At 43.9% G+C, this 26,391-nt stretch overlaps 1 protein-coding gene across 2 annotated transcripts in view; it reads left to right on the top strand.

The window, feature by feature from the left end:
• The window catches only part of ACSS2 (acyl-CoA synthetase short chain family member 2), a 46,400-nt gene extending 20,130 nt beyond the window's left edge, over positions 1 to 26,270 (top strand). The window contains exons 3-19 of one of the 2 annotated variants that reach the window (XM_025875794.2): positions 12,908 to 12,999; positions 13,204 to 13,307; positions 13,554 to 13,626; positions 13,909 to 13,984; positions 14,146 to 14,260; positions 15,108 to 15,146; positions 19,266 to 19,403; positions 19,745 to 19,915; positions 20,195 to 20,328; positions 20,524 to 20,656; positions 20,738 to 20,794; positions 20,983 to 21,063; positions 22,219 to 22,327; positions 23,891 to 23,959; positions 24,298 to 24,474; positions 25,309 to 25,383; positions 25,527 to 26,270. In XM_025875794.2, the coding sequence (XP_025731579.1) occupies positions 12,908 to 12,999; positions 13,204 to 13,307; positions 13,554 to 13,626; positions 13,909 to 13,984; positions 14,146 to 14,260; positions 15,108 to 15,146; positions 19,266 to 19,403; positions 19,745 to 19,915; positions 20,195 to 20,328; positions 20,524 to 20,656; positions 20,738 to 20,794; positions 20,983 to 21,063; positions 22,219 to 22,327; positions 23,891 to 23,959; positions 24,298 to 24,474; positions 25,309 to 25,383; positions 25,527 to 25,654 (1,771 nt within the window). In that variant the 3' untranslated portion in view covers positions 25,655 to 26,270. The remainder of the gene's footprint in view (positions 1 to 12,907; positions 13,000 to 13,203; positions 13,308 to 13,553; positions 13,627 to 13,908; positions 13,985 to 14,145; positions 14,261 to 15,107; positions 15,147 to 19,265; positions 19,404 to 19,744; positions 19,916 to 20,194; positions 20,329 to 20,523; positions 20,657 to 20,737; positions 20,795 to 20,982; positions 21,064 to 22,218; positions 22,328 to 23,890; positions 23,960 to 24,297; positions 24,475 to 25,308; positions 25,384 to 25,526) is intronic. The other variant, XM_025875796.2, reaches the window with a different exon arrangement.
• Positions 26,271 to 26,391: the final 121 nt, after the last annotated feature.

The raw sequence follows: 26,391 nt of genomic DNA, 5'->3' as shown, positions 1-26,391 counted from the left end.
TGTGTATGTCTCCTTTGGGGAAATGTCTATTCAAGTCCTTTGCCCATTTTTCAGTCAGGTTGGTTTTTTTTTGTCATTGTTGATCTTTAGGAGTTATCTATATATTTTGGATATTAATCCCTTATGAGATACATGATTTGCCAATATTTTCTCCCATGCTGTGGGTTGCCTTTTTACTATGGGGATAGTGTTTTTTGATACAGTATGTATCAATTTAAAACTTTTATGAAGTCAAATGTCTATTTTTTCTTTTGTTTCCTGTGTTTTTGGTGTCATATCCGAGAAATCATTGCCAATCCAAAGTCATGAAATTTTTATGTTTTCTTCTAAGAATTTTATTGCTTTAGGTCCTTGATTCACTTTGAGTTAATTTTTGAATATGCTGTTAGGTAGGATCCAACTTATAGATAGCTGTGCTCCATGGACAATCTATTAGCTTCTAGCAGCAGGTTTTTTAAAAAAATTAATGTATAGCTATTTATGATATGTGCCAGGCATGTATTAGGTGCTTAGATATAGCAATAAACAAAAGAGATCTGGTCTTTGTCTTCATGGAGCTCACATTCTGGGAGGGTGGGGCAAGATTTTTGCCTGTGAGCTGGAATTTTATTTAGGAAGAAAATGCTGGAGACAATGTATTTTGCCTATTTCAGAGAATGGGGGTCATGTCTCTAGGAGCAAATTGACTGTACAGTGCTTGACTGTGAAGGTAGACATATGCAAGCTTCCTTGCTAGAGGTTTTGGGTCTTTCAGGAAGCTCTCAGGATATTGAAGAGATTGTGGTGTGCATGATCTTGACCATGGGCTAAAGCTCAAAGTGGATGTAAGTCTCCTTCACTCTTTCTCACAGTGTTCCTGGAGATTCTTAGGAAAGAGTCTTCTCTATGTCCATTTCGGTAAACTCCAAATTGGTGTAGTGGACCAAACACTAGCCTGGAATTCAGAAACTTGGGACCTAGTTATAGATTTTTCTTAATCCCATTGTGTAGCCTTGGCAAGCCACTTCCTTTGGATTTCTTGGATCTTTAAAATGGGGATAATTATACCTGCTCTACCTATTGCTAAAGTAGCTGTGAGGATCAGGTAAAGGATTATCCTCTAATGTAGTTTTATTCCATACTCGTGTAAGGAATTAGCTGGATTCCCATTTGATCTACATAAATACTGTGTGAGACAGGCATGTCAGGTTTTATTTTATTACTTTTTTAAAAAAGATTTTACTTATTTATTTTAGACTGAGAAAGAGAGAGAGAGAGAGCACAAACATGAGGGGGCGGGTAGAGGAAAGGGGAGAGGGGATCTCAAGCAGACTCCATGCTGAGTGCAGATCCCCATGTGGGGCTCAATCCTATGACCCTGAGATCATGACCCAGGTCACCTAGGTGCCCCTTATTTTTATTAATTTTATTTTATTTACTTCTGTTTGGCCTCTACCTCAGCTAAGTTTGTTCTTCCCACTGTACCCTGCCCCCTATGTAACTAAAACCTCTTTTCTCTGAAACTGACTTTTAGGGCCCATTCTCCTGCCTCTGAAAGGAAGTAATGAGAATCAAGGAGTCTAAGATACATTAGAAATTATCTAGTCTAGGGGCGCCTGAGTGGCTCAGTCGTTAAGCATCTGCCTTCGGCTCAGGTCATGATCCCCGGGTCCTGGGATCGAGCCCCTCATCGGGCTCCCTGCTCGGTGGGAGGCCTGCTTTTCCCTCTCTTACTCCCCCTGCTTGTGTTCCCTCTCTCGCTGTGTCTCTCTCTGTCAAATACATACATAAAATCTTTAAAAAAAAAAGAAATTATCTAGTCTAATACCAGTCTTTTCCCTCCTCCCCTCTAATACTTTATGGAGAAGGAAACTGAGGCTCAGAGAGAGGGGAAAATTTGTGTAAATTCATACATTGAATTAGGGGTAAACAATAAATCTAGGTCTGGTGACTCCAAATAATTATCTGAGGATCTTGTTAATAATCCAGATTCCTGGATCCCACCAGCCTATCAAATCAGAATCTCCAAAGGATAAGACTTATGACTTGTATTTTTATAACATCCTCAGATGTGGTGGGCAGTTGCAGGATACCTTTGAAAAATATGTATTTGTTTTATTTACTTATTTATTTTGTTAGTTATTTGAGAGAGATGAGCAGGAGGGGGAGAGGAAGGGGGAGAGAGAATCTCAAGCCGACTCCACACTGAGTGAGGAGCCCATGGAGTCCAACATGGGGTTTGATCTCACGACCTTGAGATCACAACCTGAGCCATAACCAAGAGTTAGATGCTTAACTGTGTTACCCAGGTGCCCCCCAAAAATAATTATTTAGATTAGTGGTCTTAAACTTTTAAAATTATATACCTAAAAGAGTTTTGAAAAATTATGTAACTCTTTACACATTTTAAAGTTCACATTTAAACATTTTATCATAGGATTAAATAATTGCAAAAAATTGGGGCACCTGGGTGGCTCATTTGGTTAAGCATCTGCCTTCAGCTCTGGTCAAGATCCCAGGGTTCTGGGATCAAGCCCCATCTCAGGCTCCTTACTCAGCAGGAGCCTGCTTCTCCCTCTCCCTCTGCCCCTCCCCTGGACTTGTGTGCGTGCACTCGTGCTCTCTCTCTCTCTCAAATAAATAAAATCTTTAAAAAATAATAATTGCAAAAAAAATCTAATTTCCAGTATGTTTTCTGTTATATACATGTATATATTTCATATATCTTTTTTGAAATCTTGGAACTGCATATTTAGCTCATATAATCTATAGAAAATGTCCACCAGCTCATGTAATCTATAGAAAATATCCACCATATAACCTAATTTGCATAGCAACTTCTCACTGCTAACAAATCAGCCAAATGAGATTTCTTTGTTAGAAAATGCCCAACTTCTTTTTCAATTAAAATAAATATGATAACTATTTAACTTCTGAATTATAATTCTAAGAGAAATAAGGCAAGTAGTGTTACCATGAGTTTGTCACCTGGATAAATTAAGATACTACTCCTTTCAGTATTGATTTCTTAAGAAAGCTCTCTGATTTGCTCTCTTGGTCCTTTCCCTCTGAGGTTAACAGTTCTCAAATTGTCCCTTTGGCACTCTGGAGGGTTTTTGTTTGTTGTTGTTTTTTAACCTTGGCATGGTATAGGCATAATATTTGGGATAAGAGAGAGATGGCATTTAAAAAATTATTTTTTAAAGATTTTATTTGTTTATTTGAGGGGGAGAGAGAGCACATGCTCACGCGCACAAGCAGGGGACGGGCAGAGGGAGAAGAGGACTCCTTGCTGAGCAGGTAGTCCGAGGTGGGGCTCGGGGCTCAATCCCAGTACCCCGCGATCAGGACGTGAGCCAAAGGCAGATCCCCAACCGACTGTACCACCCAGGTACCTCCTTTTTTTTTTTTTTTTTTAATAGAGTGGGAGAAGTATATTTGTCGGTTGAGCAACTCAGCTCTTTTTTTTTTTTTTAAGATTTTATTTATTTGACAGAGAGAGACACAGCGAGAGAAGGAACACAAGCAGGGGGAGTGGGAGAGGGAGAAGCAGGCTTGCCGCGGAGCGGGGAGCCCGATGCGGGGCTCGATGCGGGGCTCGATGCGGGGCTCGATCCCAGGACGCTGGGATCATGACCTGAGCTGGAGGCAGACGCTTAACGACTGAGCCACCCAGGCGCCCCGAGGGGAGAAGTATACTTGTGAGGGATAAAATGAAAAAGGAGAAGCAACGCAGACAGATCAGTGTTAGGAAAGATTACATATGGAAGTTGAGAATCTGGACACTTATTCTCTTAAAACTTTTTCTGCTCAACTACCCATAGGAATAGAGTACCCTACCATGAACACTAATGATTTCAACCATGCTATCTACCTAAATAGCAAAGAACCATTGTAATAAATATTTTTGCATGTGTCAAAATTGAGACACCCGATGTACGTATAAAACGGTGCCCTCCGCTGTTCTTTCCACTTTCTTTTTCTGCTCTAGGCATATTTCTGTTTTAGGCAACATTCCAAACGCTGTGATAATAATAAAGGATCTGAGAGGACTGCCCTCATTCACTTGTTTTGGGTAAGGCTAGCATAGGGCACAGTATGGAAGGAACGAGTGTATATGATTTCCCTCCTCCTGAAAGTAGGCATGTAAGCAGTGGGAAAGGGTTACCTTCTATACTGACCCAGGTCTGCCTTGTCAACAGAGAAGAGTTGCAGAATTCAACTGGCACCAAAGCCACCTCGGCCAAGGGGAACAGGCACAAGGTTCCTGGATCAAAGCCTGAAAATAGTTGGCACGAGGACAGGATGCAATAATAGCCTAGATTGCAAAGCACAAGTCCCATAACCTGAACCTTAACTCCAGGGTCTTATTGCAGTCTCTCCCATGGCAGAGTCCAGAACTGAGCCCATTGTAGGGACTCAAGAAACTCTTCTTGATATTTCTCCAGATCCCATTCCATAAGTTTTACACTCTTCTCCCTCTGTGTCTACCATTTCCCCATGCCTGTCTAGCATCTGTCTACTTTGTTTGTATCCTCTATAATCCCCTTTCTTTCCATGTTTCCTCACTCTGGTCAGCTTGGATCTGGCTGGTCATATGAGCAAAGAACTAACTTACTTTCTTACTTTCTTTCTTTCTCCCATTTATTTCACAATTATGTATTAAGTACCCACTGTGTGTCAAATTTTATGCTAAGCACTGAGGAGGAAAAAGATAAAAAGATGTCTTGTCTGCCTTTAAGGAACTTACAGTCCAGTGAAGGAAACAGAGGTATACATATGACTATAACGTTAAAATAAATAAGTGCTGGGGTGCCTGGGTGGCTCATTCGCTAAGTGTCTGCCTTGGGCTCAGGTCATGATCCCTGGGTCCTGGGATTGAACCCCACATCGGGCTTCCTGCTCCATGGGAAGCCTGCTTCTCCCTCTCCCCCTCCCCCTGCTTGTGTTCCCTCTCTTGCTGTGTCTCTCTGTCAAATAAATAAAAAATCTTTAAAAAAATTCCATAAATTAAAAAAATAATAAAATAAAATAAATAAGTGCCAAATCTTTAGGCAAATAGAAAGAGAATGAATGAATGAACAGTATGAATGAATGAATAAATGACCAGTGCTAAGAGGCAAACCTTCTGGAAAGGAAGATTTGTAAAGATGTCTGTCTTTCCAAATTAATCTGTATGTTATTGCAATTCTAATCAAAATCACAAAATTTTAAGATTTGAGATATAATTCATACCGTGCAACTTACCCATTTAAGGTGTACAAGTCAGTGATTTTTGTTATATTCACAGAGTTGTACAATCATCACAGCCAATTTTATTTTATTTTATTTATTTTTGAAAGATTTTCTTTATTTATTTGACACACAGAGAGAGTACAAGCAGGGAGAGTGGCAGGAGAGGGAGAAGCAGGCTCCCACTGAGCAGAGAGCCTGATGCGGGGCTCAATCCCAGGACCCTGGGATCATGACCAAAGCTGAAGGCAGACGCCCAACTGAATGAGCCACCTAGGTACCCCCATCACAACCAATTTTAGAACATTTTCACCACCCCAAAAAGAAATCCCATATTCATTAGCAGTCACTCCTCATTTTCCTCCAACTTTTCCCACTGTAGCCCTGGGCAACCACTAATCTATTTTCTGTCTCTATGGCTCTGACTATTCTGGACATTTCATATAAATGGAATCATACAACATGTGCCCTTTTTTCCCAGCTTCTTTTACTTACCATAATCTTTTAAAGGTTCACAAGTGTTGTAGCATGTATCAGTACTTCATTCCTTTTTTTGAAATTTATTTATTAATTTTATATTTTTTATTATTATTAACATATAATGTATTATTTGTTTCAGGGGTACAGGTCTGTGGTTCATAAGTTTTACACAATACATAGCGTTCACCACAACATATACCCTCCCCAGTGTCCATCACCCAGCCACCCCCTCCCTCCCACCCCCATCCACTCCAGCAACCCTCAGTTTATTTCCTGAGATTAAGAGTCTCTTATGGTTTGTCTCCCTCCCTGGTTTCATTTTTTCCTCTCTTTCCCTACGATGCTCTGCTGTGTTTCTCAAATTCCACATATCAGTGAGATCATATGATAATTGTCTTTCTCTGATTGACTTAGTACTTCATTCCTTTTTATGCTAGATAATATTCCATTATATAGATATACCACATTTTATTTATTCTTTCTTCAGTTGATGGATATCTGGATTGTTTTCTCTTTTTAATATCATGAATAATGCTGCTATGACCATTTGTATACAAGCTTTTGTAGGAGAATATGTTTTTAATTCTCTTGGGTAATTACAGGTATGCTAAAATCCATCCTTGGTGGACTTCAACTCTGCAGTTCTCAGGACACCTACACTTTGATTTTCTTCCTAATGCTAATGCTGACTTTGGAAAAAAACATCCTCCTTTTGGAGGCCATGTTGTTTAGGAGGAGAAATGCCTAAACTAGACATTTAGATACTATAACTAGACATAGGTGACTATTAATATTTAAAATAATTAAAATTAAATAAAATTAAACATTTAGTTCTTCTGCCATATTTCAAGTGTTCAATAGCTATATGTGGCTTGTGGCTATTATTTGGATAGCATTGCTTTAGAATAATGGGGCTACTAATGTGCTAAGTAACCTTGAGGCCATCATTGTATTAGGTTTCTCATCTGTAAGTAAGGGTGGTGGACATTGAAAGCCCTGTCCTCCTCTGGCATTCTAAGTGATTTATGATTCAGTCTTTGGGGTGTGCCTCCTCTCACCTCCTCCTCCAGCCCTTCTCCCTCTTCACTGTGACTAGGGCAGGAGTACCCAGAGGGAACATCAGTCTGCTAATTAGTAAAGTTATGTTGCTCCCACTCCCTCTTCCCTTGGTGAAAGGGAAAATGACTTGAGGGTATACCTACATCTGAGTGCCTCACATTTGTGCAGTGCTTTGTGGATCATAGAGCACATTATTTCTTAATTTTTACATAATTTTTCTTAATTTTTTCTTAATTTTACATAATCAAAGAATCTCAAAGTTGGAAGAACCTTAAAGGTCATCTCAAACTTCAGAAAACACCAATCACATGGGTTGCTTACAAAATGAGAATTCTAAGGCCCCCACTCCCTGGAAAATGATCTAGTAGGTGTCAGGGTTTTTCTGGCCCAATCTATACAATCCTATATAGCAACTATATGGGGTGGGGCCTTGGAATTTGAGTTATTAACACTGTGTGACCATGCTTTGAGACAAATTGGCCTTGCTTGGTTGGTCCCAGCCATGTCTTGGAGTCTGCTCTTTAGGATCCCTGCAAATCCCAGATTTTATATATCTCCAGAGTTAGGAAGCTCATGAAGGAATACCTTCTATCACTGGACAATTCTGACAGTTAGAAAGGCTTTCCTTATATGGAAATCTCCCAAGTGACCCACCTCTTCCATTTATAGTTACATAACACTAGTCTGCTTCTTTCGCATAATAATCCTTCAGGTTCATTAATTTATTCAGCAAATATTTACTGAGCACTGACTATATACGAGCCTTTGCAAGGCACTGGGGATTCAGCAGTAAATGAAACCAATTTGGTCTATGCCTTCAGGGAGCTTATATTCTAGTAGGAGAGACGGACAATTAGAAAAATAAATAATAATACAATTATAAAAGTATGGTGATTAACAGAACATAATAAAAATAAAATGCCAACATAAAAAAACAAAACAAACAAAAAATAATACAATTATAGCTTGAGAAAAATGCTATGAAAAAAACAGTGTTGTGATGAAGAATAATAGGAAGGGCTGATGCTACTTAGAGTGATCTGAAGCATGACCTAGAGCAAACCATTTGAAAAACTGGGGGAAGAATATGGCATATTCTATCAGTAGGAAGGCCAATAATGTGTTTGGAGTCTATTGAGCAAAATGGGACAATGGCACAAGATGAGTTGGAGAAGATACAAGGCATAGTAGAAGTTTGGATGTTCTTCTACATGCAATGAAAGCCACTAAAGGATTTTAAACAGTAGGTGGTATAATCTGGTTTATGTTTTTAATAGATTATTCCAGATGATGTATGGATTGGAAGAGGGTAAAAGTGAAGTGGGAGACCAGTTTGGGGCCATTGTGGTCATCCAGGCAAGAGATGAAGGTGGTCTGAACCAGAGTAGAAGCAACAAAGATAGAGATATTGAAACTTACTATCATGTATCTCAATATCTTCTCTTCTCCAGGCTAAACAGCGCATAATAGGTTTGACTCATTTTCTCATCTGGGTTTTTCTCCTCTAGAAGGCCTAACCCACCAGGTTAGATCCTGCCCTCTGTTTCTGTGAAGAACCTAACTTTTTCCACCTATTTTTCCCCCCAGCGCTTTCCTCCTATCCTGTGCCTTACTTTTCTGCTAGTCTAGGGAACTAAAATCTCCAATACAGTGACTGTCCCTCATATAAAGAGGGGAGTCCCAGTCTTCCCTGTCATTAATCAATTATCAGGTTTTCTATGATTCAACCATGAGCCTTAAGTACTTATTGTGCCAACTGAGCTTGGAGGAGATGGAGAAGAGGACATGATCCCTGCCCTCCAAGAACCCAAGGTGTAATGGAAAACAGAAAGCCCCAATCAATGTAAAAAAGGTAGTACGCAAGGAAATAGATCACAAGGAAAGTGAAATCTTCTGTGCCACAACGCACCATGTGACCTTGAGCATATTAAATGGCCTCTTTGGATCTCTTTGGAGTTAGGAGACTAAACTGAATGTTCTTTTAAAAATTCTTAACATCCATCCGGGGCGCCTGGGTGGCTCATTTGGTTAAGCGTCTGCCTTCGGCTCAGATCATGATCCCGGGGCCCTGGGATCAAGTCCCACATCGGGTTTCTTACTCATCGGGGAGCCTGCTTCTCCCTCTGCCTGCTGCTCCCTCTTCTTATACTCTTGCTGTCTCGCGTACGCTTTCTCTCTGGCAAATAAATGAAATCTTTTTAAAAAAATTTCTTAACATCCTAGAGGGCTTGGGAGCTTGCAGTAGGCCAGTATTCTGTTCACCTCCTCCTCCTAATGAGCCAGGGGCCCCAGCCTGGTGTGTATGTAAGAGAAAGAAGACACTGGAAGGAGTAAGGTGCCTGTATCAATAATGCATAACTTGAGCCCAGAGCCTGGGAGAGGAGTGTACACTGTGGGGTGTGTGTGTATGTGTGTATGTGTGTGTAACTAGAAGTCGGCTCAAGTAAGCAGTTCTTGTATAGGTTTGTGCTTATCTGTTCCTGTATACCTTCTATGTACCAAGCTCTATTCTAGGTTCTAGGGATGTAGTAATGAACAAGACAGGCAAATTCTTTGTTACCATGGAGCTTATATTTCAGTAAAAGACACAGGTGATACACAAGCAAATAAAATACATGAGATAATTTCAGATAATGGAAAGTTATGTGAAGCAAATAAAACAATGATTTGCTAGTGTTTTGGGAGGGGCAAGCTGTGCACATAGGTGGGTACGTAAGTGTGGTTGCATGTACTTGCAGATAGGCCCATGTTTGAGTCCTAGGTCCATATATTTCTCCTTATTTGTGCCTCTGTGTACAAATGGGCAGCTTTTATGCCTACAGTGTTCTGTATATTAGTATATGTGATTTTCTGCATGCAAGTACACACAGGTGAGCTGGTATGTGGTACACATGTGGGGATATGTGTGCATGGGTGTGGTATATGTCAGCATTTAGCCATAATGAGATGTTCTGAAGTTTCTGTGGCATTCATCAGTGGGCCCGTTAAGAAAATGGCTTTTTGCCTCTGGCATTCAGGGCCATTTGCCAGTTTCCTCTCTCTGTGTTCCTTCTCACTTTAGAGAGCTCTCTATGCTTGGCTCCTCTTAGCCCTAGGAGGGCTAAGCCAAGGAGAGGATAGTAACTGACTCATCAAGCCAGGAGCTGGAAAGAGGCTGATAATCTTCTGTATAACCTCCAAGGCCTGGTTTCCCTGCTAGTCCCTGTCCTTCACACTATGAGGCAAAAGAGTTGTGCCTTGAAATGAGAAGACATGAGGATCTATTCTTGGCTCTACCATTTACTGTTTGACCTTGGCCAAGTGACTACATCTCTCTGGGTTTTAGTTACCTCTTTCTTGAGTACTCTGGGTAGTAAGGAAAGAGAGGGAGAGCAATGGCCTGCAGTATTTAGGGAGGGCTGTGTGGTACTGGTGCCAGAAGGAGAGGGGAAGGTGTTCTGAGCAGGGGCAAGGGCATGATCAAAAGTGTGGAGGTTGGCTTTTGTGTGTAGGAAGCCAGAAGGATCCCACTTAGAATGAAATTCAAACTTCTTACCATTACTACAAGGCCCTATGTGATCTGGCTGCTGCGTAACTCTCATTCTTACCTTTCTTCTTGTTCACTATGCTCCAGCCATGCTGTCTTCCTTACTGTTCTTTGAATAGGCCAAGCTCTTTACTGCCTCATTGCCTTTCCAAATTTCGATGTTCTCTCTGCTCAGGATACCCTTCTCAAGAATTCATAAGGTTGACTACTTCTCATTACTTGCGTCTTTTAGCTCAAGTATCACCTCCCAGGGGGAGGCTTTCTCTGACTATTATTTAAAGTAGTTGTCCTCTAATGTTTATTAATATTTAAAATGCACATATCCTTTGACCCAACAATTTCATTTCTAGTAATTCATCCTACAGATATATTTGCAAGTGAGTAAAATGACATTTGAATAAGGATATTCATTGAAGCATTTATTTGTTAGCTAAACTATGGCACATACAAACTGTGGAACATTATGCAGATGACAAAGAAAATGAAACAGCACTATAAGTCTTGATGGAGAATTATATCAAGGTATATTGTTAAATTTTTAAAAAAGCAAGATGATTGAGCCCTATACTTAATATTCATGTAGTTTATTGGATATATATTATACTCAATAAAAAAACACTATACAGAATAGTGTGTATTGTATACCATCTTTGTATAGAAAAAACAAGAATATGTAAACATAAATACATATATGTAATGCTTCTATAATAGGCCTGTCCCATGGTTAAAACAGCTCTTCCCATCCATGGACTGGTTGGGGACTGTGAGGTGCTTATCTCTCTTCTGAACTGTATTGAAATTCAATTTTTTAAATTTAGTTTTTAAATTTTTATCTTCAGTGATATCCAAAGGATATATGATCCAAAGGATCTTATGAAAGATGCTAACAGGGTAGTCTTCTTCCAAAGTGATTATCTTGGTCACTTCACATTAGTTCAGTTGCTCTACAGCCTCCAACCTATTAGGAGTGGTCCTGTCTGCATACTGACTATTTCTTGAAAGTTACACAACATAGTATGAACAGTGGTTGCCAATTGGCAGGGACACTTCTCATTACATATCTTTTTTTGTAGTACCCTTTGTATATATGTATTATTAAAAAAAATCATAAAATTGAAAAAAACCCACTGGGGGTCATTAAATCTTCACATACAGTCATGGAGGTTCCTTAAGATGTCTTTTTAAAAAAGTATTTCCAATTAGTCACTCATTATTATATCATTCTTTATATCCTTCATAATGCTTATCATCTGAAAGTATCTTGGCTGTATTTGTTACTTGTATACTTTTTGCACTGTTATTGGAATATAAGCTCCATGTTGTCAGGGATCTCGCTTGTCTTGTTCATCAGTGCCTTATTTCTATATATGTGTATAGCACATAATAGTTGTTTAGTAAGCAAATGTAAAGTAAACTAGGCCGAAGCCTAGGAAGGAGAGGCAAGGCTGAGGAGGTAGACAGAAATCAGATGACAAAGTGTAGTGGTTCTGAAACTTTATTTTTTATTTATTTATTTTTTTAGAGAGGGGGAGATGGGAGGAGCAGAGGGAGAGGGAAAGAGAGAATCTTAGACAGGCTCCACGCCCAGCACTGAACCCGACATGGGGCTCAATCTCACAACCCGGAGATTATGACCTGAGCCGAAATCAAGAGTTGGGCACTTAACTGACTTAGCCAGCCAGTCGCCCCTGAAACTTTAAATGTGTATCAGAATCACCAACTGAGGGGTGCCTGGGTGATGCAGTCAGTTGAGCATCTGACTCTTGGTTTCGGCTCAGGTTGTGATCTTGGGGTCATGAGATCAAGCCCTGCGTTGGCTCCACACTAAGCACAGAGTCTGCTTGAGATTCTCTTTCCCTCTACCCATCCCGCTCATGCTCTCTCTCTCTCTCTAAAATAGATAAATCTTAAAAAAAAAAAAAAAAAGAGGGCGCCTGGGTGGCTCAGTTGGTTAAGCAACTGCCTTCGGCTCAGGTCATGATCTTGGAGTCCCGGGATCGAGTCCCGCATCGGCCTCCCTGATCAGCAGGGAGTCTGCTTCTCCCTCTGACCCAACCCCCTCTCATGTTCTCTCTCTCTCTCTCTCATTCTCTCTCTCAAATAAATAAAATCTTTAAAAAAAAAAAGAATCACCAACTGCATCTTTATACCAGCTTTTAATAAAGAGGCAGATTCTTGGACTCTGATTCTGATTCAGGTCTGAATTGGGGCTCAGGAATCTATATTTTAATAAGTTCCCTTGGTTGCAAGTGATCTGGAGACCCCACTTTGAATAACACCAATGCAGTCTTGACACCGTGCTCAGGAAGAATAACATCTGTGATATCATTTCTCCTTAATACATCCCTAGGATGGAAGGGAAGGGACCATCATCCCATTTTACCAACCTAAATGCTCACGTACGGACACTGCATTTTCCAATGACACACAGCTTGTGTATAGAGTATACTTTAAAAGGCCTAAGTATCTGACCAGTCAGTTCAAGGTGTGATGGCAGACAGCTCACCCTCACAGGACATTCATAAAGACCTTTGGTGTTCCTGAATGCCTATTATGACTATTCCTATTTTTTGTGTGGGGGAAGAGGTTATATTCCCGAAGGACTGATTGATTCTTTCTGATGTATTTCAGGGAGGGCAATGAACCAGAGGAGACCACCCAGATCACATATCGTGAGCTTCTGGTCCAAGTGTGTCGATTCAGCAATGTTCTCCAAAAACAGGGTGAGTGTCGGGGGGTATAAGAAGGGGACTCGAGGATCCTGCCTTGGGTTATCTGAGGACTTGGGGGAAGTAGACAAGGAATGGAAGAAATGTGGTAATAGGGGAACAGAAAATGTCAGCTGTGGGAGGGCAGTAGCTGAATGAGAAGGAGCAAGTAGCAGCAGGAAGGGTCCCTGGTCCATGATCTGTGTCCTCTATTTGCAGGCATTCGGAAGGGTGACCGAGTGGCCATCTACATGCCCATGATACCGGAGCTTGTGGTGGCCATGCTGGCATGTGCCCGCCTTGGGGCTCTGCACTCCATTGTGGTAGGAATTTGGACTGGAAAAAGAGACCTAGTGGGGGGTGGGGCTCTGGAGAAGTAGGTTGGGCCTGGATGATGGAGGATCTTAAGAACCAGACTAAGGAGTTTAGAATGTTTGTGTCATAGGTTCCATATCCAGTTTCTTCTAGGACCATAGTTTAGAAACCCTGAAGGTTTTATGAGTGTCTCCTTTCCTTGTTTACTTAATTCCTAGGTCCTCCTCTCCCTCAGTCTTTCTTCCTTTCCCTAGTTTGCAGGCTTCTCTGCAGAGTCTCTTTGTGAACGGATCCTGGATTCCAGTTGCAGCCTTCTTATCACTACAGGTGACTAATTCTCTCACCCCTTTTCCAGAACCGCCACACCCGAAGTTTTGATCTCTAATCAGCTAGTTGGTATTTGCGACTGCTCAGCATAGAGGGTAGGGACTGCCTACCCTTACTCCTGATTCCACCTCACCTGACCCTCTGTCAGCTCAAATCAATTGGAAGAGCCAGAATCAAGAGGCCTACCTCAGGAAGGGCTCCATGAACATTGTGCTCACTAGGGATAAGGGGCTAGGAGTGTGGTGCCTTCCTAAGGCCTGGAATGTCTGTTGCTCCCCAAAGATGCCTTCTACAGGGGGGAAAAGCTTGTGAACCTGAAGGAGCTGGCTGACGAGGCCCTGGAGAAGTGTCGGGAGAAGTAAGTGTGTTTGGCTGGTTGGCTACTGCTCTGGGTCAACTGGGCTTTTCCCCAGTACCAGGTTCCCTTTGTCCCCTCTATCTTAGATGGACATGGGTGGGTCCTGCCAAATTCTCTTTTGAGCCAACTAGCCTACCACTTCAGGTTTTTCCTTCTTCTAGGGCTTTCCAAGTGAGGTGCTGCATTGTGGTCAAGCATCTGGGGCGGGCAGAGCTGGGCACAGGTGACTCTCCCAGCCAATCCCCCCCCATTAAGAGGCCATGCCCGGATGTACAGGTGAGTCTGGTACTGCTATGCTTTCCTCTGGGCTCAAATTGGCTCCCTCTTCCTGCCCAGGAAGTTCTTGATATGCTTCTTTGCTTCCTTAACATAATGCTGAGAGGATCTGGGAGCAATCCTAGGAATGCCTCCTCTGGCAGGGCTGGAAGGGAGCTGGGGGACTTTGACCTTGAATGTTGGTAGGGAGCCCCCTGTACCTTGGGAACTTAGCATGAGTCTCCCTTAGATTGTAAGGGAGACTCTGGGCCGGTTGGAGTATCCTGATGGGTACAATGGACCCCCAGGGCTTGGACTTAGGTTAGAAATGGGCTTAGTCAACTATACTTCAACAAGGAAAGAAAGAAAAGAAAGGAAAGAAAGAAAGAAATGGGATGATTTGGGTGACTATGTGTACTAGTCTCTGTCTTGGGGTAGGCTACATGTGTGGTCCCACCATGGAAGGATCAGGATTTGGCCCTCACAATATGACCCTTATTAGCTTTGGATCCAGCACTTTTAGTGGATATGGTGGAAAAGCCCAAATGTCTAAGGGGCATGAAGGATGAAAACTCCAGGGTCCAGGAGGACAAAAGTTCCTGAGATTTGTGACTTGAGGGGCCCTGAGGGTCACAGAGCTAGAGAGGCTATAGTCTAGTCTAGCAAGATTGTGGAGACCCCACTCAGCATTAGGGGTTCTGAGTGTATAGAGGTTGGGAGCAAGATCAGGAAAATGTAGGCTGGGAGGACCAGTAAGAGGGGAGCCTAAAGAAAAGGAGGCAGCAGAGGCTTGGGACACACTGACCCTTCCCTCCCACTCCCGTATACTCAGACCCTGCTCACCACCCTTTCCGTGGGCTCTTAACAGGGTAAGCTGAGAGAGAAACCCAAGCGCATCTGGCCCCAGGTATCCACCTCTGCACCGCCTTGGGTACTGCTTCTCTGCGTGCTTGTCTGTGTTTTCATCTGCTCTTTGCCTGTTTTCTCCATTGAGGTGGCTGCCAGACCTAACTCCTTTCTTTCTGCCCCTGGGTCCTCTACCATCTAAGTTACTCTGAAGGGTCATGAAACAAAATGCCCGTTGCTACCTCTCTGAACTGGCATAGAGCATGGATCTCAGAGAGGTAGCAACAGGTATCCCATTGCACTCCTGCTGTTCAGAACCTTTATGGGAGAGAGGACCAAGTGACTTGTCAGAAAGTTTTTACTAGGTACTTAGCTAGGGCAGAGCCCTAGGTGATAGGAGGAGAGTGAGTAGAGGAGGCACAGAACTTGACCTTGGGAATTCACCATCAAGTTGGGAAGTTAGATATGTATTACAAATGAAAACCTCAGTTTTATATAGGATAACAGAGAAGATTCCTAAATACATTTATATATTACTTTGGGATTTATAAACTGCACACAAACTCTCTGATATAATTAAGTGCTAGATTGGATAAAAATTACTTTGTAGGTGGTTCTAAGATGTGAGATTCCTAAGTGGGGGCTCAGAGCAGATTAGACTAGCGAAAGGCTGGGCTTGGAATCCAGAGACTGATTTTTAGCTGTATATCCTTGAATAAGTCACTTCTCCTCTCTGAGTTTCGGTTACCTTATCAGCAATGAAGAGATGATAATACAGGCTTAAATGCTTTGTTTATTAAAACAAAACACAAAACCCATTATTCCTCTGAATTTTACCATCCTCATAGGGTGTCTTACTCTAAATCTATGCTTAAGGATAATAACTGTACCTACCTGATAGGATTTTGTCAGTATATATAAGGTTTTTGGCACATAGTAACTACTCTATAAATGTTAGCTTTTATTGCTTTTAACATAGCAGGCAGCCTGGCATTTCTAAAGGGAAACCAGAAAAGAAATAAACTCCTATAATTATTTTTTTTAAAGATTTTATTTATTTATTTGACAGAGAGTTAGTGAGAGCAGGAACACAAGCAGGGGGAGTGGGAGAGGTAGTAGCAGGCTTCCCGCTGAGCAGGGAGCCCAATGTGGGGCTCAATCCCAGGACCCTGGGATCATGACTTGAGCCGAAGGCAGATGCTTAACGACTGAGCCACCCAGGTGCCCCAACTCCTGTTAATTATTAATACCAGAGACCCTTAGGCCACAGGTTCCTGGATTTTTGTTTCTTGGAGGTGAAAATAATCAGTTATCAAAAACCAAAGACCATAAGAATAGGCTTACAAAGTCCAGGTTTGTTGGTCTGATAATTGCAGTCAAAGTTGCAGAAATCTTTTTTTTTTTTAAGATTTTATCTATTTATTTGACAGAGAGAGAGACGGCAAGAGAGGGAACACAAGCAGGGGGAGTGGGAGAGGGAGAAGCAGGCTCCCCGCCAAGCAGGGAGCCCAATACGGGGCTCGATCCCAGGACCCTGGGACGATGACCCCAGCCTAAGGCAGATGCTTAACAACTGAGCCACCCAGGTGCCCCAAAGCTGCAGAAATCTTGAGAGAGCTCCACATCCCATCATCCTTAAGCATTCTTTAAAGGGAGGGCCTGGCACAATTTGGAGGTACTCTCCTCACTCATGTCACCTATGGGCTTCCTCCTGTTCTTCTCTCACATCTGGCAGTTGCCCTCCCTGAAGCTATCCTGGTCCAAGGACAAAGGCCAAATCAATTCTTATTTCAGTAAATTGAAACCTTCCTGGTTCAAAGCTGTGGGCCCTCATAGGCACACACCCAATTCATAACCAACCACTAATTGAACTCACCCCGCTTCCTGGTGCTGGTTATCAGTTCCACACCTGGGGTACTGGCCCTTCTCACCCACATACCCACAAAGGAAGCAGTTTTACAAGATTACAGGAATCCCCTCATTGCCACAGTATAACCATGTTTTGCCCTTATATGTACCTAGTGCCTTTTCTATGACAATTCAAACCAGTACTGTAGACTGTTTGCCCAAAGCAATATTGACACTCTCCTGCTTAAATACATTAAGGCCCTCAACTCAAGAAGATCATTTGGCAGGAAAAAAAAAAATTCCCATGTGTCAATGTATGTGTAGACCCATATGGCTATTCCACTAAAAGATAGGGTGTGTTTTAGTGTTTTCTAGCTTGTGGGCAAGTCTCTTTCTCTTCTTTCCTTTTCTTCTTTTTTTTAATGGTGCCACACTCGGTCTGGACTTGTCATTCTTTTTTTTTTTTTTTAAGACTTATTTATTTACTTTAGAGAAAGAGCCTGCGAGTGGGGCGAGTTGGCAGAGTGAGAGAATCTTCAAGCAGGCTCCACGCTGAGCCCGACGTGGGGCTTGATCTCAATCCCACGACCCATGAGATGATGACCTGAGCCAAAACCGAGAGTCAGACGCTTAACCAGCTTAGCCACCCAGGCTCCCCTAGGCTTGTCATTCTTATGATATATAGTGCCAGACGCTTCAAATTCTCTAAAATAAGGGGCGGATAGTACAGAAAGAGGAGAGTGGTTGGAGAGTCATTTTGTAATTTATCAAGGTATGTGTTTAACACTTTGAGGTTTTTTAACCAAATATGTACACAATAAACTAGCATATAGCCATATAATGAGAATAGGGAGTAGGGTATTTCTCTTACATTATCATGTCTAGCTGCCAGCCTAGGCCATTGAACATACAAGAAGCTAATGAATATGAAAGGGCTTTGTAACAGCTAAAGCAAACCCCAAACAGTTCCCATTTTCACACCCTTGAATTTATTTCCCAGAGGAGTTCAGTGGAACTGAACTAAATTCTATCCTTCCTGACATTTCATCAGTCTTTCCCACCCTACAGGACAATTCAAGGTATGATATTTTCTAGGTAATGCCTTTTTCTTTTGATGTTCCCCAAATCCCGTGAGACCATTAAGGAAAGAATGACTACTCTCATTTTAAAAAGGACCAACTGGAGGTAAAGTGACTTGCCCAAGGACCTACATAGGTAGGAAGTGGCAGAACCGGGATTGAGATCCAGTGCAATTTTTGGAGAAGTTCAGGGAATCCCACCTTCCCACAGTACAGAGTAGACTCTGAAAACTGGCTGTTCAAAGAGGTGATATAATTAGGAAAGTAAAATAGTTTCAAGGAGAGGTTAGAAAAATTTCAGAATGATAGATCCAAAAGTAGTTATCAAAGATACTCTAGTATAGGGGGACATCCCTCTACTGGGAAAAGAAGTCCATATTGGTCCTTTTCCACCAACTTAAAGCAGGGTTTCTGCTGAATGGAACTTTAAGCAAATATCTCTATGGGAAACCCATTGGTACCAGTGGTGTGAAGGTGGGGGTGGAGCTAGGGTAGGAACCTACAGATATGGATGAGGTCTAGACATTCAGGAAAAGGTGCTTGGACCAAAAGCTGTTGACTTTTTTTTTCAATACTAACAGGGCCAGGTGCCCGCTTCACCTGCAGACTCTGACTAATTTTGCATTTCTGAATTGGGTGGTGTCCGCATCCCTGCTGATAAGCCACTAGTCCCATAAGTACATATGTAGGCCTGTGTATGCATTTTCATTCATCCAACAAAAATTTACAGAGTGCATATTCAATGCCAGGCATTTTGCTAGGTGTTGAGGACAAAGAAGAAAAGAAAAAGAAAAAGACATGCCAATGCACTCAGGCTACTTTCTAGTTGGGGAGATAGTAATCAAGCAAACAACTAAATGACTAGAAATATGTACTGGATAGGAAGGAAATATGGTATAGTGGTCAAGAATACTAGCAAGGATGAGGGCGGGGTTGGGAATCTACCAGATACTGTTCAGGGAAAGCCTGAAGGTGACGTTTCAGCTAAGAACTAAAGGGTGAGAAGGGACCAACCAAGGTGTCCTCCTCAGCCTGAGGCTACATAAGGGGAGCTCGGGAGCAGGGTGTTAGGAGTATCCAAGAAGCCTGCTGTTCAGCTCCTCTTCTGTCTCATTCCACATTTCTCCCCCTCCTCCCAGCATCTCCACCTGGCAGTACTTCCCCAACCCCAGGTGCCAGGTAAGTGTATCTCTGCTCCTATCTTGAGCTGTCACAGTTCTTCCCTGCCCATTCCTGTCTTCCTAACCCTGCAGATCTCCTGGAACCAAGGGGTTGACTTGTGGTGGCATGAACTCATGCAAGAGGCAGAGGATGAGTGTGAGCCTGAGTGGTGTGATGCTGAGGACCCACTCTTCATCCTGTACACCAGTGGCTCCACAGGCAAACCCAAGGCAAGTGTGTGTGTGTGTGTGTGTGTGTGTGTGTGTGTGTGTGTGTGGGGCTGTGTAGGGTTGAGAAGTGAATTTATGTTCATGTGTGTGAGAGTGATTCAAGTGGCTCAGAGATACCATCTTAGGGTGTGGATATGAATGATGACTGACTATGTATGTGTATGGTGTGTGAGATGGGAACATGGAGAAAAAGGGACAGAAGAGAGATGGATGCTATGAAAGGGGTGCTGGCAGGGCCAGAATCCCTGAGGAGGATCTTCCTGTAGCTCTGCCCAGCCTATATTTGGTGCTCTGTGGGGGTGAGTCCAAGTCTCCAAGCTGAGGCCCTATTTTTCCTCCAGGGTGTGGTACATACTCTTGGGGGCTACATGCTCTATGTGGCCACGACCTTCAAGTACGTGTTTGACTTCCACACGGAGGATGTGTTCTGGTGCACAGCAGACATTGGCTGGATCACTGGCCATTCCTACGTCACCTATGGGCCACTGGCCAATGGTGCCACCAGTGTTTTGGTGAGAAGGGAGCTGGGACCCATGGCTACTTGGCCTACTTAGGGGTGGACAAGATGGTCCTGGGTGACAGTCTCCCAAGGCCACTTGGTCTAGGGACAGGGGGACTTACACAATGACCTGTTCCCTGGAGAAAGAAGAATTCTGAGGGGGTTGACTTGTCTGTAAGGGAGTGAAGACATGGGTGTGTCAGAAAGGGCAAAATACTGAGCCTGGGGTATGATAGGGGAATTGAGAGACTGTTGGAAAGGACTGGGAATGACCAGCCTTCACTGGGGTCAGTTTGAGGGGATTCCCACATACCCGGATGTGAGCCGCCTGTGGAACATCGTGGACAAGTACAAGGTGACCAAGTTCTACACAGCACCCACGGCTATCCGCCTGCTTATGAAGTTTGGAGATGAGCCTGTCACCCGGTGAGACCCCCTCCCCAGCTGTTGCCCCATGGGGGTCCCTCAGAGCTAGGTGCTGGCCTTTGTGTACAGTCTTTTCCATTCCACTGTTCCAACTCCTTCGCCTAGAATAGGGGAGGGGGCAGAAGAGCCTGGGCATGTCTTCCTGGTTCCCAGTGGTACTCAGAGTCTTCCTTTCTTCCCACTCCCCTGCCCAAGGCATAGCCGGGCATCCTTACAGGTGTTAGGCACAGTGGGTGAACCCATTAACCCTGAGGCCTGGCTGTGGTACCACCAGGTGGTAGGTGCCCGGCGCTGTTCCATCGTGGACACCTTCTGGCAGACAGAGACAGTGAGTAAAGGAATCAGAAGGTTGGGGCTAAGGGACAGTGTGGGAGGACTGACTCAAACCCCCAATCTCTGACTTCCACAGGGTGGCCATATGCTGACCCCCCTCCCTGGTGCCACACCAATGAAGCCTGGTTCTGCTGTGAGTGAGGCCCCCTTGGCTGGTCCTGGGCTAGGCAGGAGTAGAGTCTCCGGGCCTAGGTAGAGGGTGGGGGACTAGACTAATATGTGTGAGGAACCTGGGGCTCTGAGGGTCCCTGGGAGAGGTAAAGAGTTGAGTCACAGTTGCCTCATTCCTCTCCTTGAGTCCTGTCTCCTGTTTGCTTCTAGACCTTCCCGTTCTTTGGTGTAGCTCCTGCAATTTTGAATGAGTCTGGGGAAGAGTTGGAAGGTGAAGCTGAAGGTTACCTGGTGAGGTCCTGACCCTTGGATGTCTGTGAGGAGTTGGGAGGAAAGAGTATGGCAAGGGATGCGGTACTTTGCTTCAGAGTTTAGAACCTAGTTTCTGCTGATAGGTGCTTGTGGCTAAAGCTCCATGGTTGAGGGTTTATCCTCTGCGAGACCCTGGAGGAAATCCTTCTGGTTATTTAGCCTGCCTCTCTGCCTTTTGGCCCACTTTGGCTCTTAAGGACTCTGTTCAAGTTTCCTCACGATGCCTTTTGAGGTCTGGAAGACTTAGTGCTAACTCTCTTTGACAAAAGTTCTAGTGTGAAAGGAGTCTTCATAACATAGCAGAAAATCATACAGGCTCCAGAGTCAGCCTGCTTGGGTTCAAATCCTAGCTCTGCCTCTTCTGTGACTTCAGATAGGTTGCCTAACCCCTTTGAACTTAAATTTCTTTTGTAAAATGGGGTTATCCTCAAGTTGCTGGATTGATTAAACTAGATAATCCATTTGAAGGATTTAGCATAGAACCTAACAGTGTTTAACAAATGTTAGCGGTTGTGATTTTTATATGAGTACTTGTAGGAAGATCATCAGCCCCCACCATCCACCCTCCACCCCACTTTACTTTTACTAAGAGCAAATTGTAACAAGGACAGGACTTAAATCCATACCTTCTGACTCTTAGCCTGGAATTTCATCCATCTCATCAATCTACTACCACAGGACATTATTGATTGGGGCAGTACTTTTTCACTTTTATATGACTATATTCATTTGTATCCAACTGGACTTGGTTTCCTGAGGAGACTCAAATTTACTAAATGCTTATCACTAGCAGAACATTGTACTAGGCAACTTCCACCTACCATTAATTCAATCTTCACAGTAACTTTGGGAGGATGAGATTATTTTCTCTGATCTACAGAAGAGGATCTGAAGCTTAGAGAGGCAAAGTTACTAACCCGAGGTCACACACTAAGTGGCAGAGCCAGGATTCTCAGTCTGGGTTGTCGTTCTCCACAGCCTGTACTTTGTCCTAACTTCTCAGGAAGGGCGTTCAGGCCGTTTCTCCTCAGGCTGGGCAAAACTGTGATGGCCCAGGCTGTGAGTGAGACGGTGTCTCGTCTTTCAATGAGACAGTCTAGCCAGTGTGACCACTGTGCCTTTCTCACTCCCCAGGTGTTCAAGCAGCCCTGGCCAGGAATCATGCGCACAGTCTATGGGAACCATGAACGCTTTGAGGCCACCTACTTTAAGAAGTTCCCCGGTTACTACGTAACAGGAGATGGTGAGCCTTGGCTGTATCTTTCCCGTATCTCCCACCTTGACATGTACCTTCCCCTTCCATTTTCAGGAAGAATTGGTTAGTGGTGAAGAAAAACAGAGAGGGACATATTCTATGTGTCAGTGTCTAATACCCAGGTAGAGCTGTAGAGAAGACTGTAAGAGCAGGAATGAGTGTTGCATGGAGGGTCTCAGCATGGTACCACCTGACATGATATATGAGGAAAGAGGTTCTTGTTTCCACTGTTCCTGTGCTAAAAGAAATAGGGCATGTAGCGGTGTGTATTACTATGTCATATGCATTCTCATGTCTAGAGCCTGTGTTTTAGCCCATGACTCTGTCCACCAATCCATTCATCCAGAGCTTTTTATTGAGCATGTACTGTGCCGAGGCACTGATCTAAGTTCAGGGATTATTACCATGAATAAGGTAGGCAAGGTCTCTCTTCACATGGGGCTTATATTTTAGTAAGGGGAGACAGACAATAAATTCAGCAAACAAGTAAATAAGCTTATCTTGGTGACAAGTGCTATGAAGAAAAATAAATAGGGTAACAGGATAAAGAATGTCTACAGGAATAGTCACCATACATGGGATGGTGAGAGAAGGCTTCTTTGAAGTGATATTTGTTTGACCAGAGACCTCCAGGGTGAGAAGGAGGCAAGGCATGGGAAAATCTGGAGTGAGTGTTCTGTGCGGAGACACCAGCTTGAAATGTCTGAGGAACAGACTGAAGCCTGTGTGTCTGACATGTAGTGAGCAAAGGGAAGAATGTTACATGAAGTTGGAGAGGTAGATAATGTGGGGCCTTGTGGGCCATGGTGGGGACTTTGGATTTTATCCAGTGTACAGTGGGGGAGACCTTTAGGGCTTGTAAGCAGAGAAGTGATAAGAACTGATTTATTGTTTAGAAAATAACTTTGATTTATGGAGAACAGACTTTAGGTGGGTGTATTAATTATCTATTGCCATGGAAAAAATTACCCCCAAACTTGGCAGCTTAAAACAACAAATATTATCTCATACAGTTTCTGAGGATCAGGAATTTGTGAGTGGCTTTGCTGGTAGTTCTCATTCAGTCTCTCGTGGGTTGCAGTGAAGCTCTTGGTTGGGGCTGCAGTCATTTGAAGGTTTGACTGAGCCTGGAGGACACACTTCCAAGCTCACTCATGTGGCTGTTGGCAGGAACCCTCAGTTCTTCACCACGTGTGCCTCTCCATAGGGCTACTTATGACATGGCAGCTGACTTCCCCTAGAGCAAATCATCTGAGAGAATGCCACAGTGTCTTCTAGAATCTGATTTCAGAAATGACATACCATCCCTTCTGCCAAATTCTGTTGATTACACAGACTAACCCTAGTACAATGAGAAAGAGTCTACACAGGAGTCTGAATATCAGAAAGTGGAAATCAGTGTAGCTGTCTTGGAGCCCGGCTACCATGTGGGCAAGTTGAGAAGCAGGAAGACTTGTTAGGTGGCTATTAGTGGGTATAGCAGTTTGGTAATGTGGATCATGTATCCAACTGTAGGATATTCATTACACGGTGCATTTCTTCTCTTTCCAGGCTGCCGGCGGGACCAGGATGGCTATTACTGGATCACTGGCAGGATTGATGACATGCTGAATGTATCTGGTGAGGGCCAGAGACCATTTTCCCTTCTCATTAGCACTACTCTCCCAGCAAGTCCCAGCCAAAGCCTTCCGAGCGAGCCAGGATGTCCTCTAGACAAACCACGCTTGGAGTGCAGCATTCAGTTCTGGGTACAGGTTTTGGAGGAAGAGTGATAAACACTGGAATGTGCCTAGAGGAGGGGAACTGGGATGGTGGGACAACTGAAGCAGGTCATGTGAGGAATGAATGAAGGGGCTTCCCCACTTGACCAGACCAGGACTGCCCTGCTGGCATAGATGGAACAGGGGCTGGGGTAGAGGCTGGGATCTCTCTCATGGCACTTGCTTTCCCTTGACAAGGACATCTGCTGAGCACAGCAGAGGTGGAATCAGCACTTGTGGAACATGAGGCTATTGCAGAGGCAGCTGTGGTCGGCCACCCTCATCCTGTGAAGGGCGAATGCCTCTACTGCTTTGTCACCCTGTGCGATGGCTACACCTTCAGCCCCACCCTCACCGAGGAGCTCAAGAAGCAGAGTGAGGAGCCTCCCCAAGCAGGGACTGTAGGGTCTGACCTGACAACCCAGTTAGCACAGCAAGTTGTTGGGAAGAGGCTAGAGCAAGCTGCGAACTACAGACAAATCCCAGGGGGCCTTGGGGGCTGTTTGTCTTCTTCCCACTCAGTCCCCACTAGTCTCTCCACTAGGATGCTAATGGCTGACTTTTACAGAATTCTCTGTGCCACCACTGGGCTAAGTACTTTGAATGCATTAATCCATTTAATCCTGATAATCACCACTGTGAAACAGATCCTATTGTTACTCCCATCCTAAAGATGAAGAAATTGAGGCTCAGAGAAGTTAAGTCACTTGCCCAAGGCCACACTGCTAGTAAAGTGGGATTTAAATTCTAGCAGGCTGATTCTTAAGAGTCTGAGTTCCATGAAGGTAGATTAAAATAAAATGAGATAGTAAAAGACAATGTGTTAAAAAGAGAGAAAGACTGGGGTGCCTGGGTGGCTCAGTTGTTAAGCGTCTGCCTTCAGCTTGGGTCATGATCCCAGGGTCCTGGGATTGAGCCCAGCATCAGCTCCCTGCTCAGTAGGAAGCCTGCTTGTCCCTCTCCCACTCCCCCTGCTTGTGTTCCCTCTCTCGCTGTGTCTCTCTCTCTGTCAAATAAATAAATAAATAACATCTTTCAAAAAAAAAAAAGAGAGAGAGAGAGAGAGAAAGATAGGCAATGACTCCAAGAATGACTCTGTGGGCAGGGCCTTGGAGAGGAAATAGGGAGGGAACAAAGCCATCTCTACCTTGGTTTTTGGGAGCGTGGCTAAGGGTACTGAAGAAACGCTTAATGATTTCTTGGTTACAGTTAGAGAAAAGATTGGCCCCATTGCCACTCCGGATTATATCCAGAATGCACCTGGCTTGCCTAAAACCCGCTCAGGTATGTTCAGAGGCCTCAAGGGATTGGGTTTGGGATTGGCCAAGGCCTAATGATGGTGGAGTGTGTGTGGATGGAAGGCTTTTTGGCAGGGCTGGAGTGGGTCAGTGCTATTACCAGGTAACCAGAAGGCTGTGGTCCTCCAGGGAAAATCATGAGGCGGGTGCTTCGGAAGATTGCTCAGAATGACCACGACCTGGGGGACATGTCTACTGTGGCTGACCCAACTGTCATCTGCCAGCTCTTCAACCACCGCTGCCTGACCATCCAGTAAACAAGACCTTGCCCTTTACCCAGGCTTCCCCCTGCTTGGCTTTCCAAAGTTTTGCCCACCCTCCCAGTCCCCATCCAGGAGTGCTGAGGGCCAGTGCTGACCCACACCACCTCCCTTGACCAGCTGTCTGGGACCAAGGACCAGCTTTGCCCTTGGGTGGAGGCAACTTCCTGTGGCTGGCAGATAGATGGGACATGGCCCAGGTTAGCCTCAGATTGCTGTGCCCTAGATTGCAAGAGCCCTTGGAGCCCAGAACAGGGACCTGAAGGTCATGTCCCTTACCCAAGTTAAGTATGCAGAAGGCAAGTGAGGGTCTAGACTGAAGCAGGGAGGCAGCTCTGTAATCCTATGTCAGCTCTCTCAGGAAGCACCAGTACTTATCCTGGATATGCATTTGTCCTTAGAAATGCCTGTGTGTGAGTCCCAAAAGAATTGGTTATTATTTTTTTTAAATACTTTGCTGCTTCTGTTCTATATCTGAATTCTCTTTTGTGCCAGATGGCAGTGCTTGTCTGCCCATTTGCTTCAGGGGATGTGCAGACAGGCTGGTTCCAGAGGGTTTTCAGATTACCTGCTTCTTTGCTGGAATAAATATGTTTTGTTCCTAGGGCCAGAAGAGTTTGTCTTCCTGTCCTCTGTTCCCACCCTTCCATGAACAGTCCTGCCCATAAGAGACACTCTCAGATGAAACTCTTCTATTCTTGCCCCAGTTATGCTCAGGCTCTGGATGTAGGAAT

This window comes from Callorhinus ursinus, unplaced genomic scaffold (genome assembly GCF_003265705.2).
Source record: "Callorhinus ursinus isolate GAN/ISIS: 27379988/994484 unplaced genomic scaffold, GSC_fseal_2.0 scaffold38, whole genome shotgun sequence".
Lineage (NCBI taxonomy): Eukaryota > Metazoa > Chordata > Mammalia > Carnivora > Otariidae > Callorhinus > Callorhinus ursinus.
This window is presented reverse-complemented; position numbering and strand designations above follow the sequence as displayed.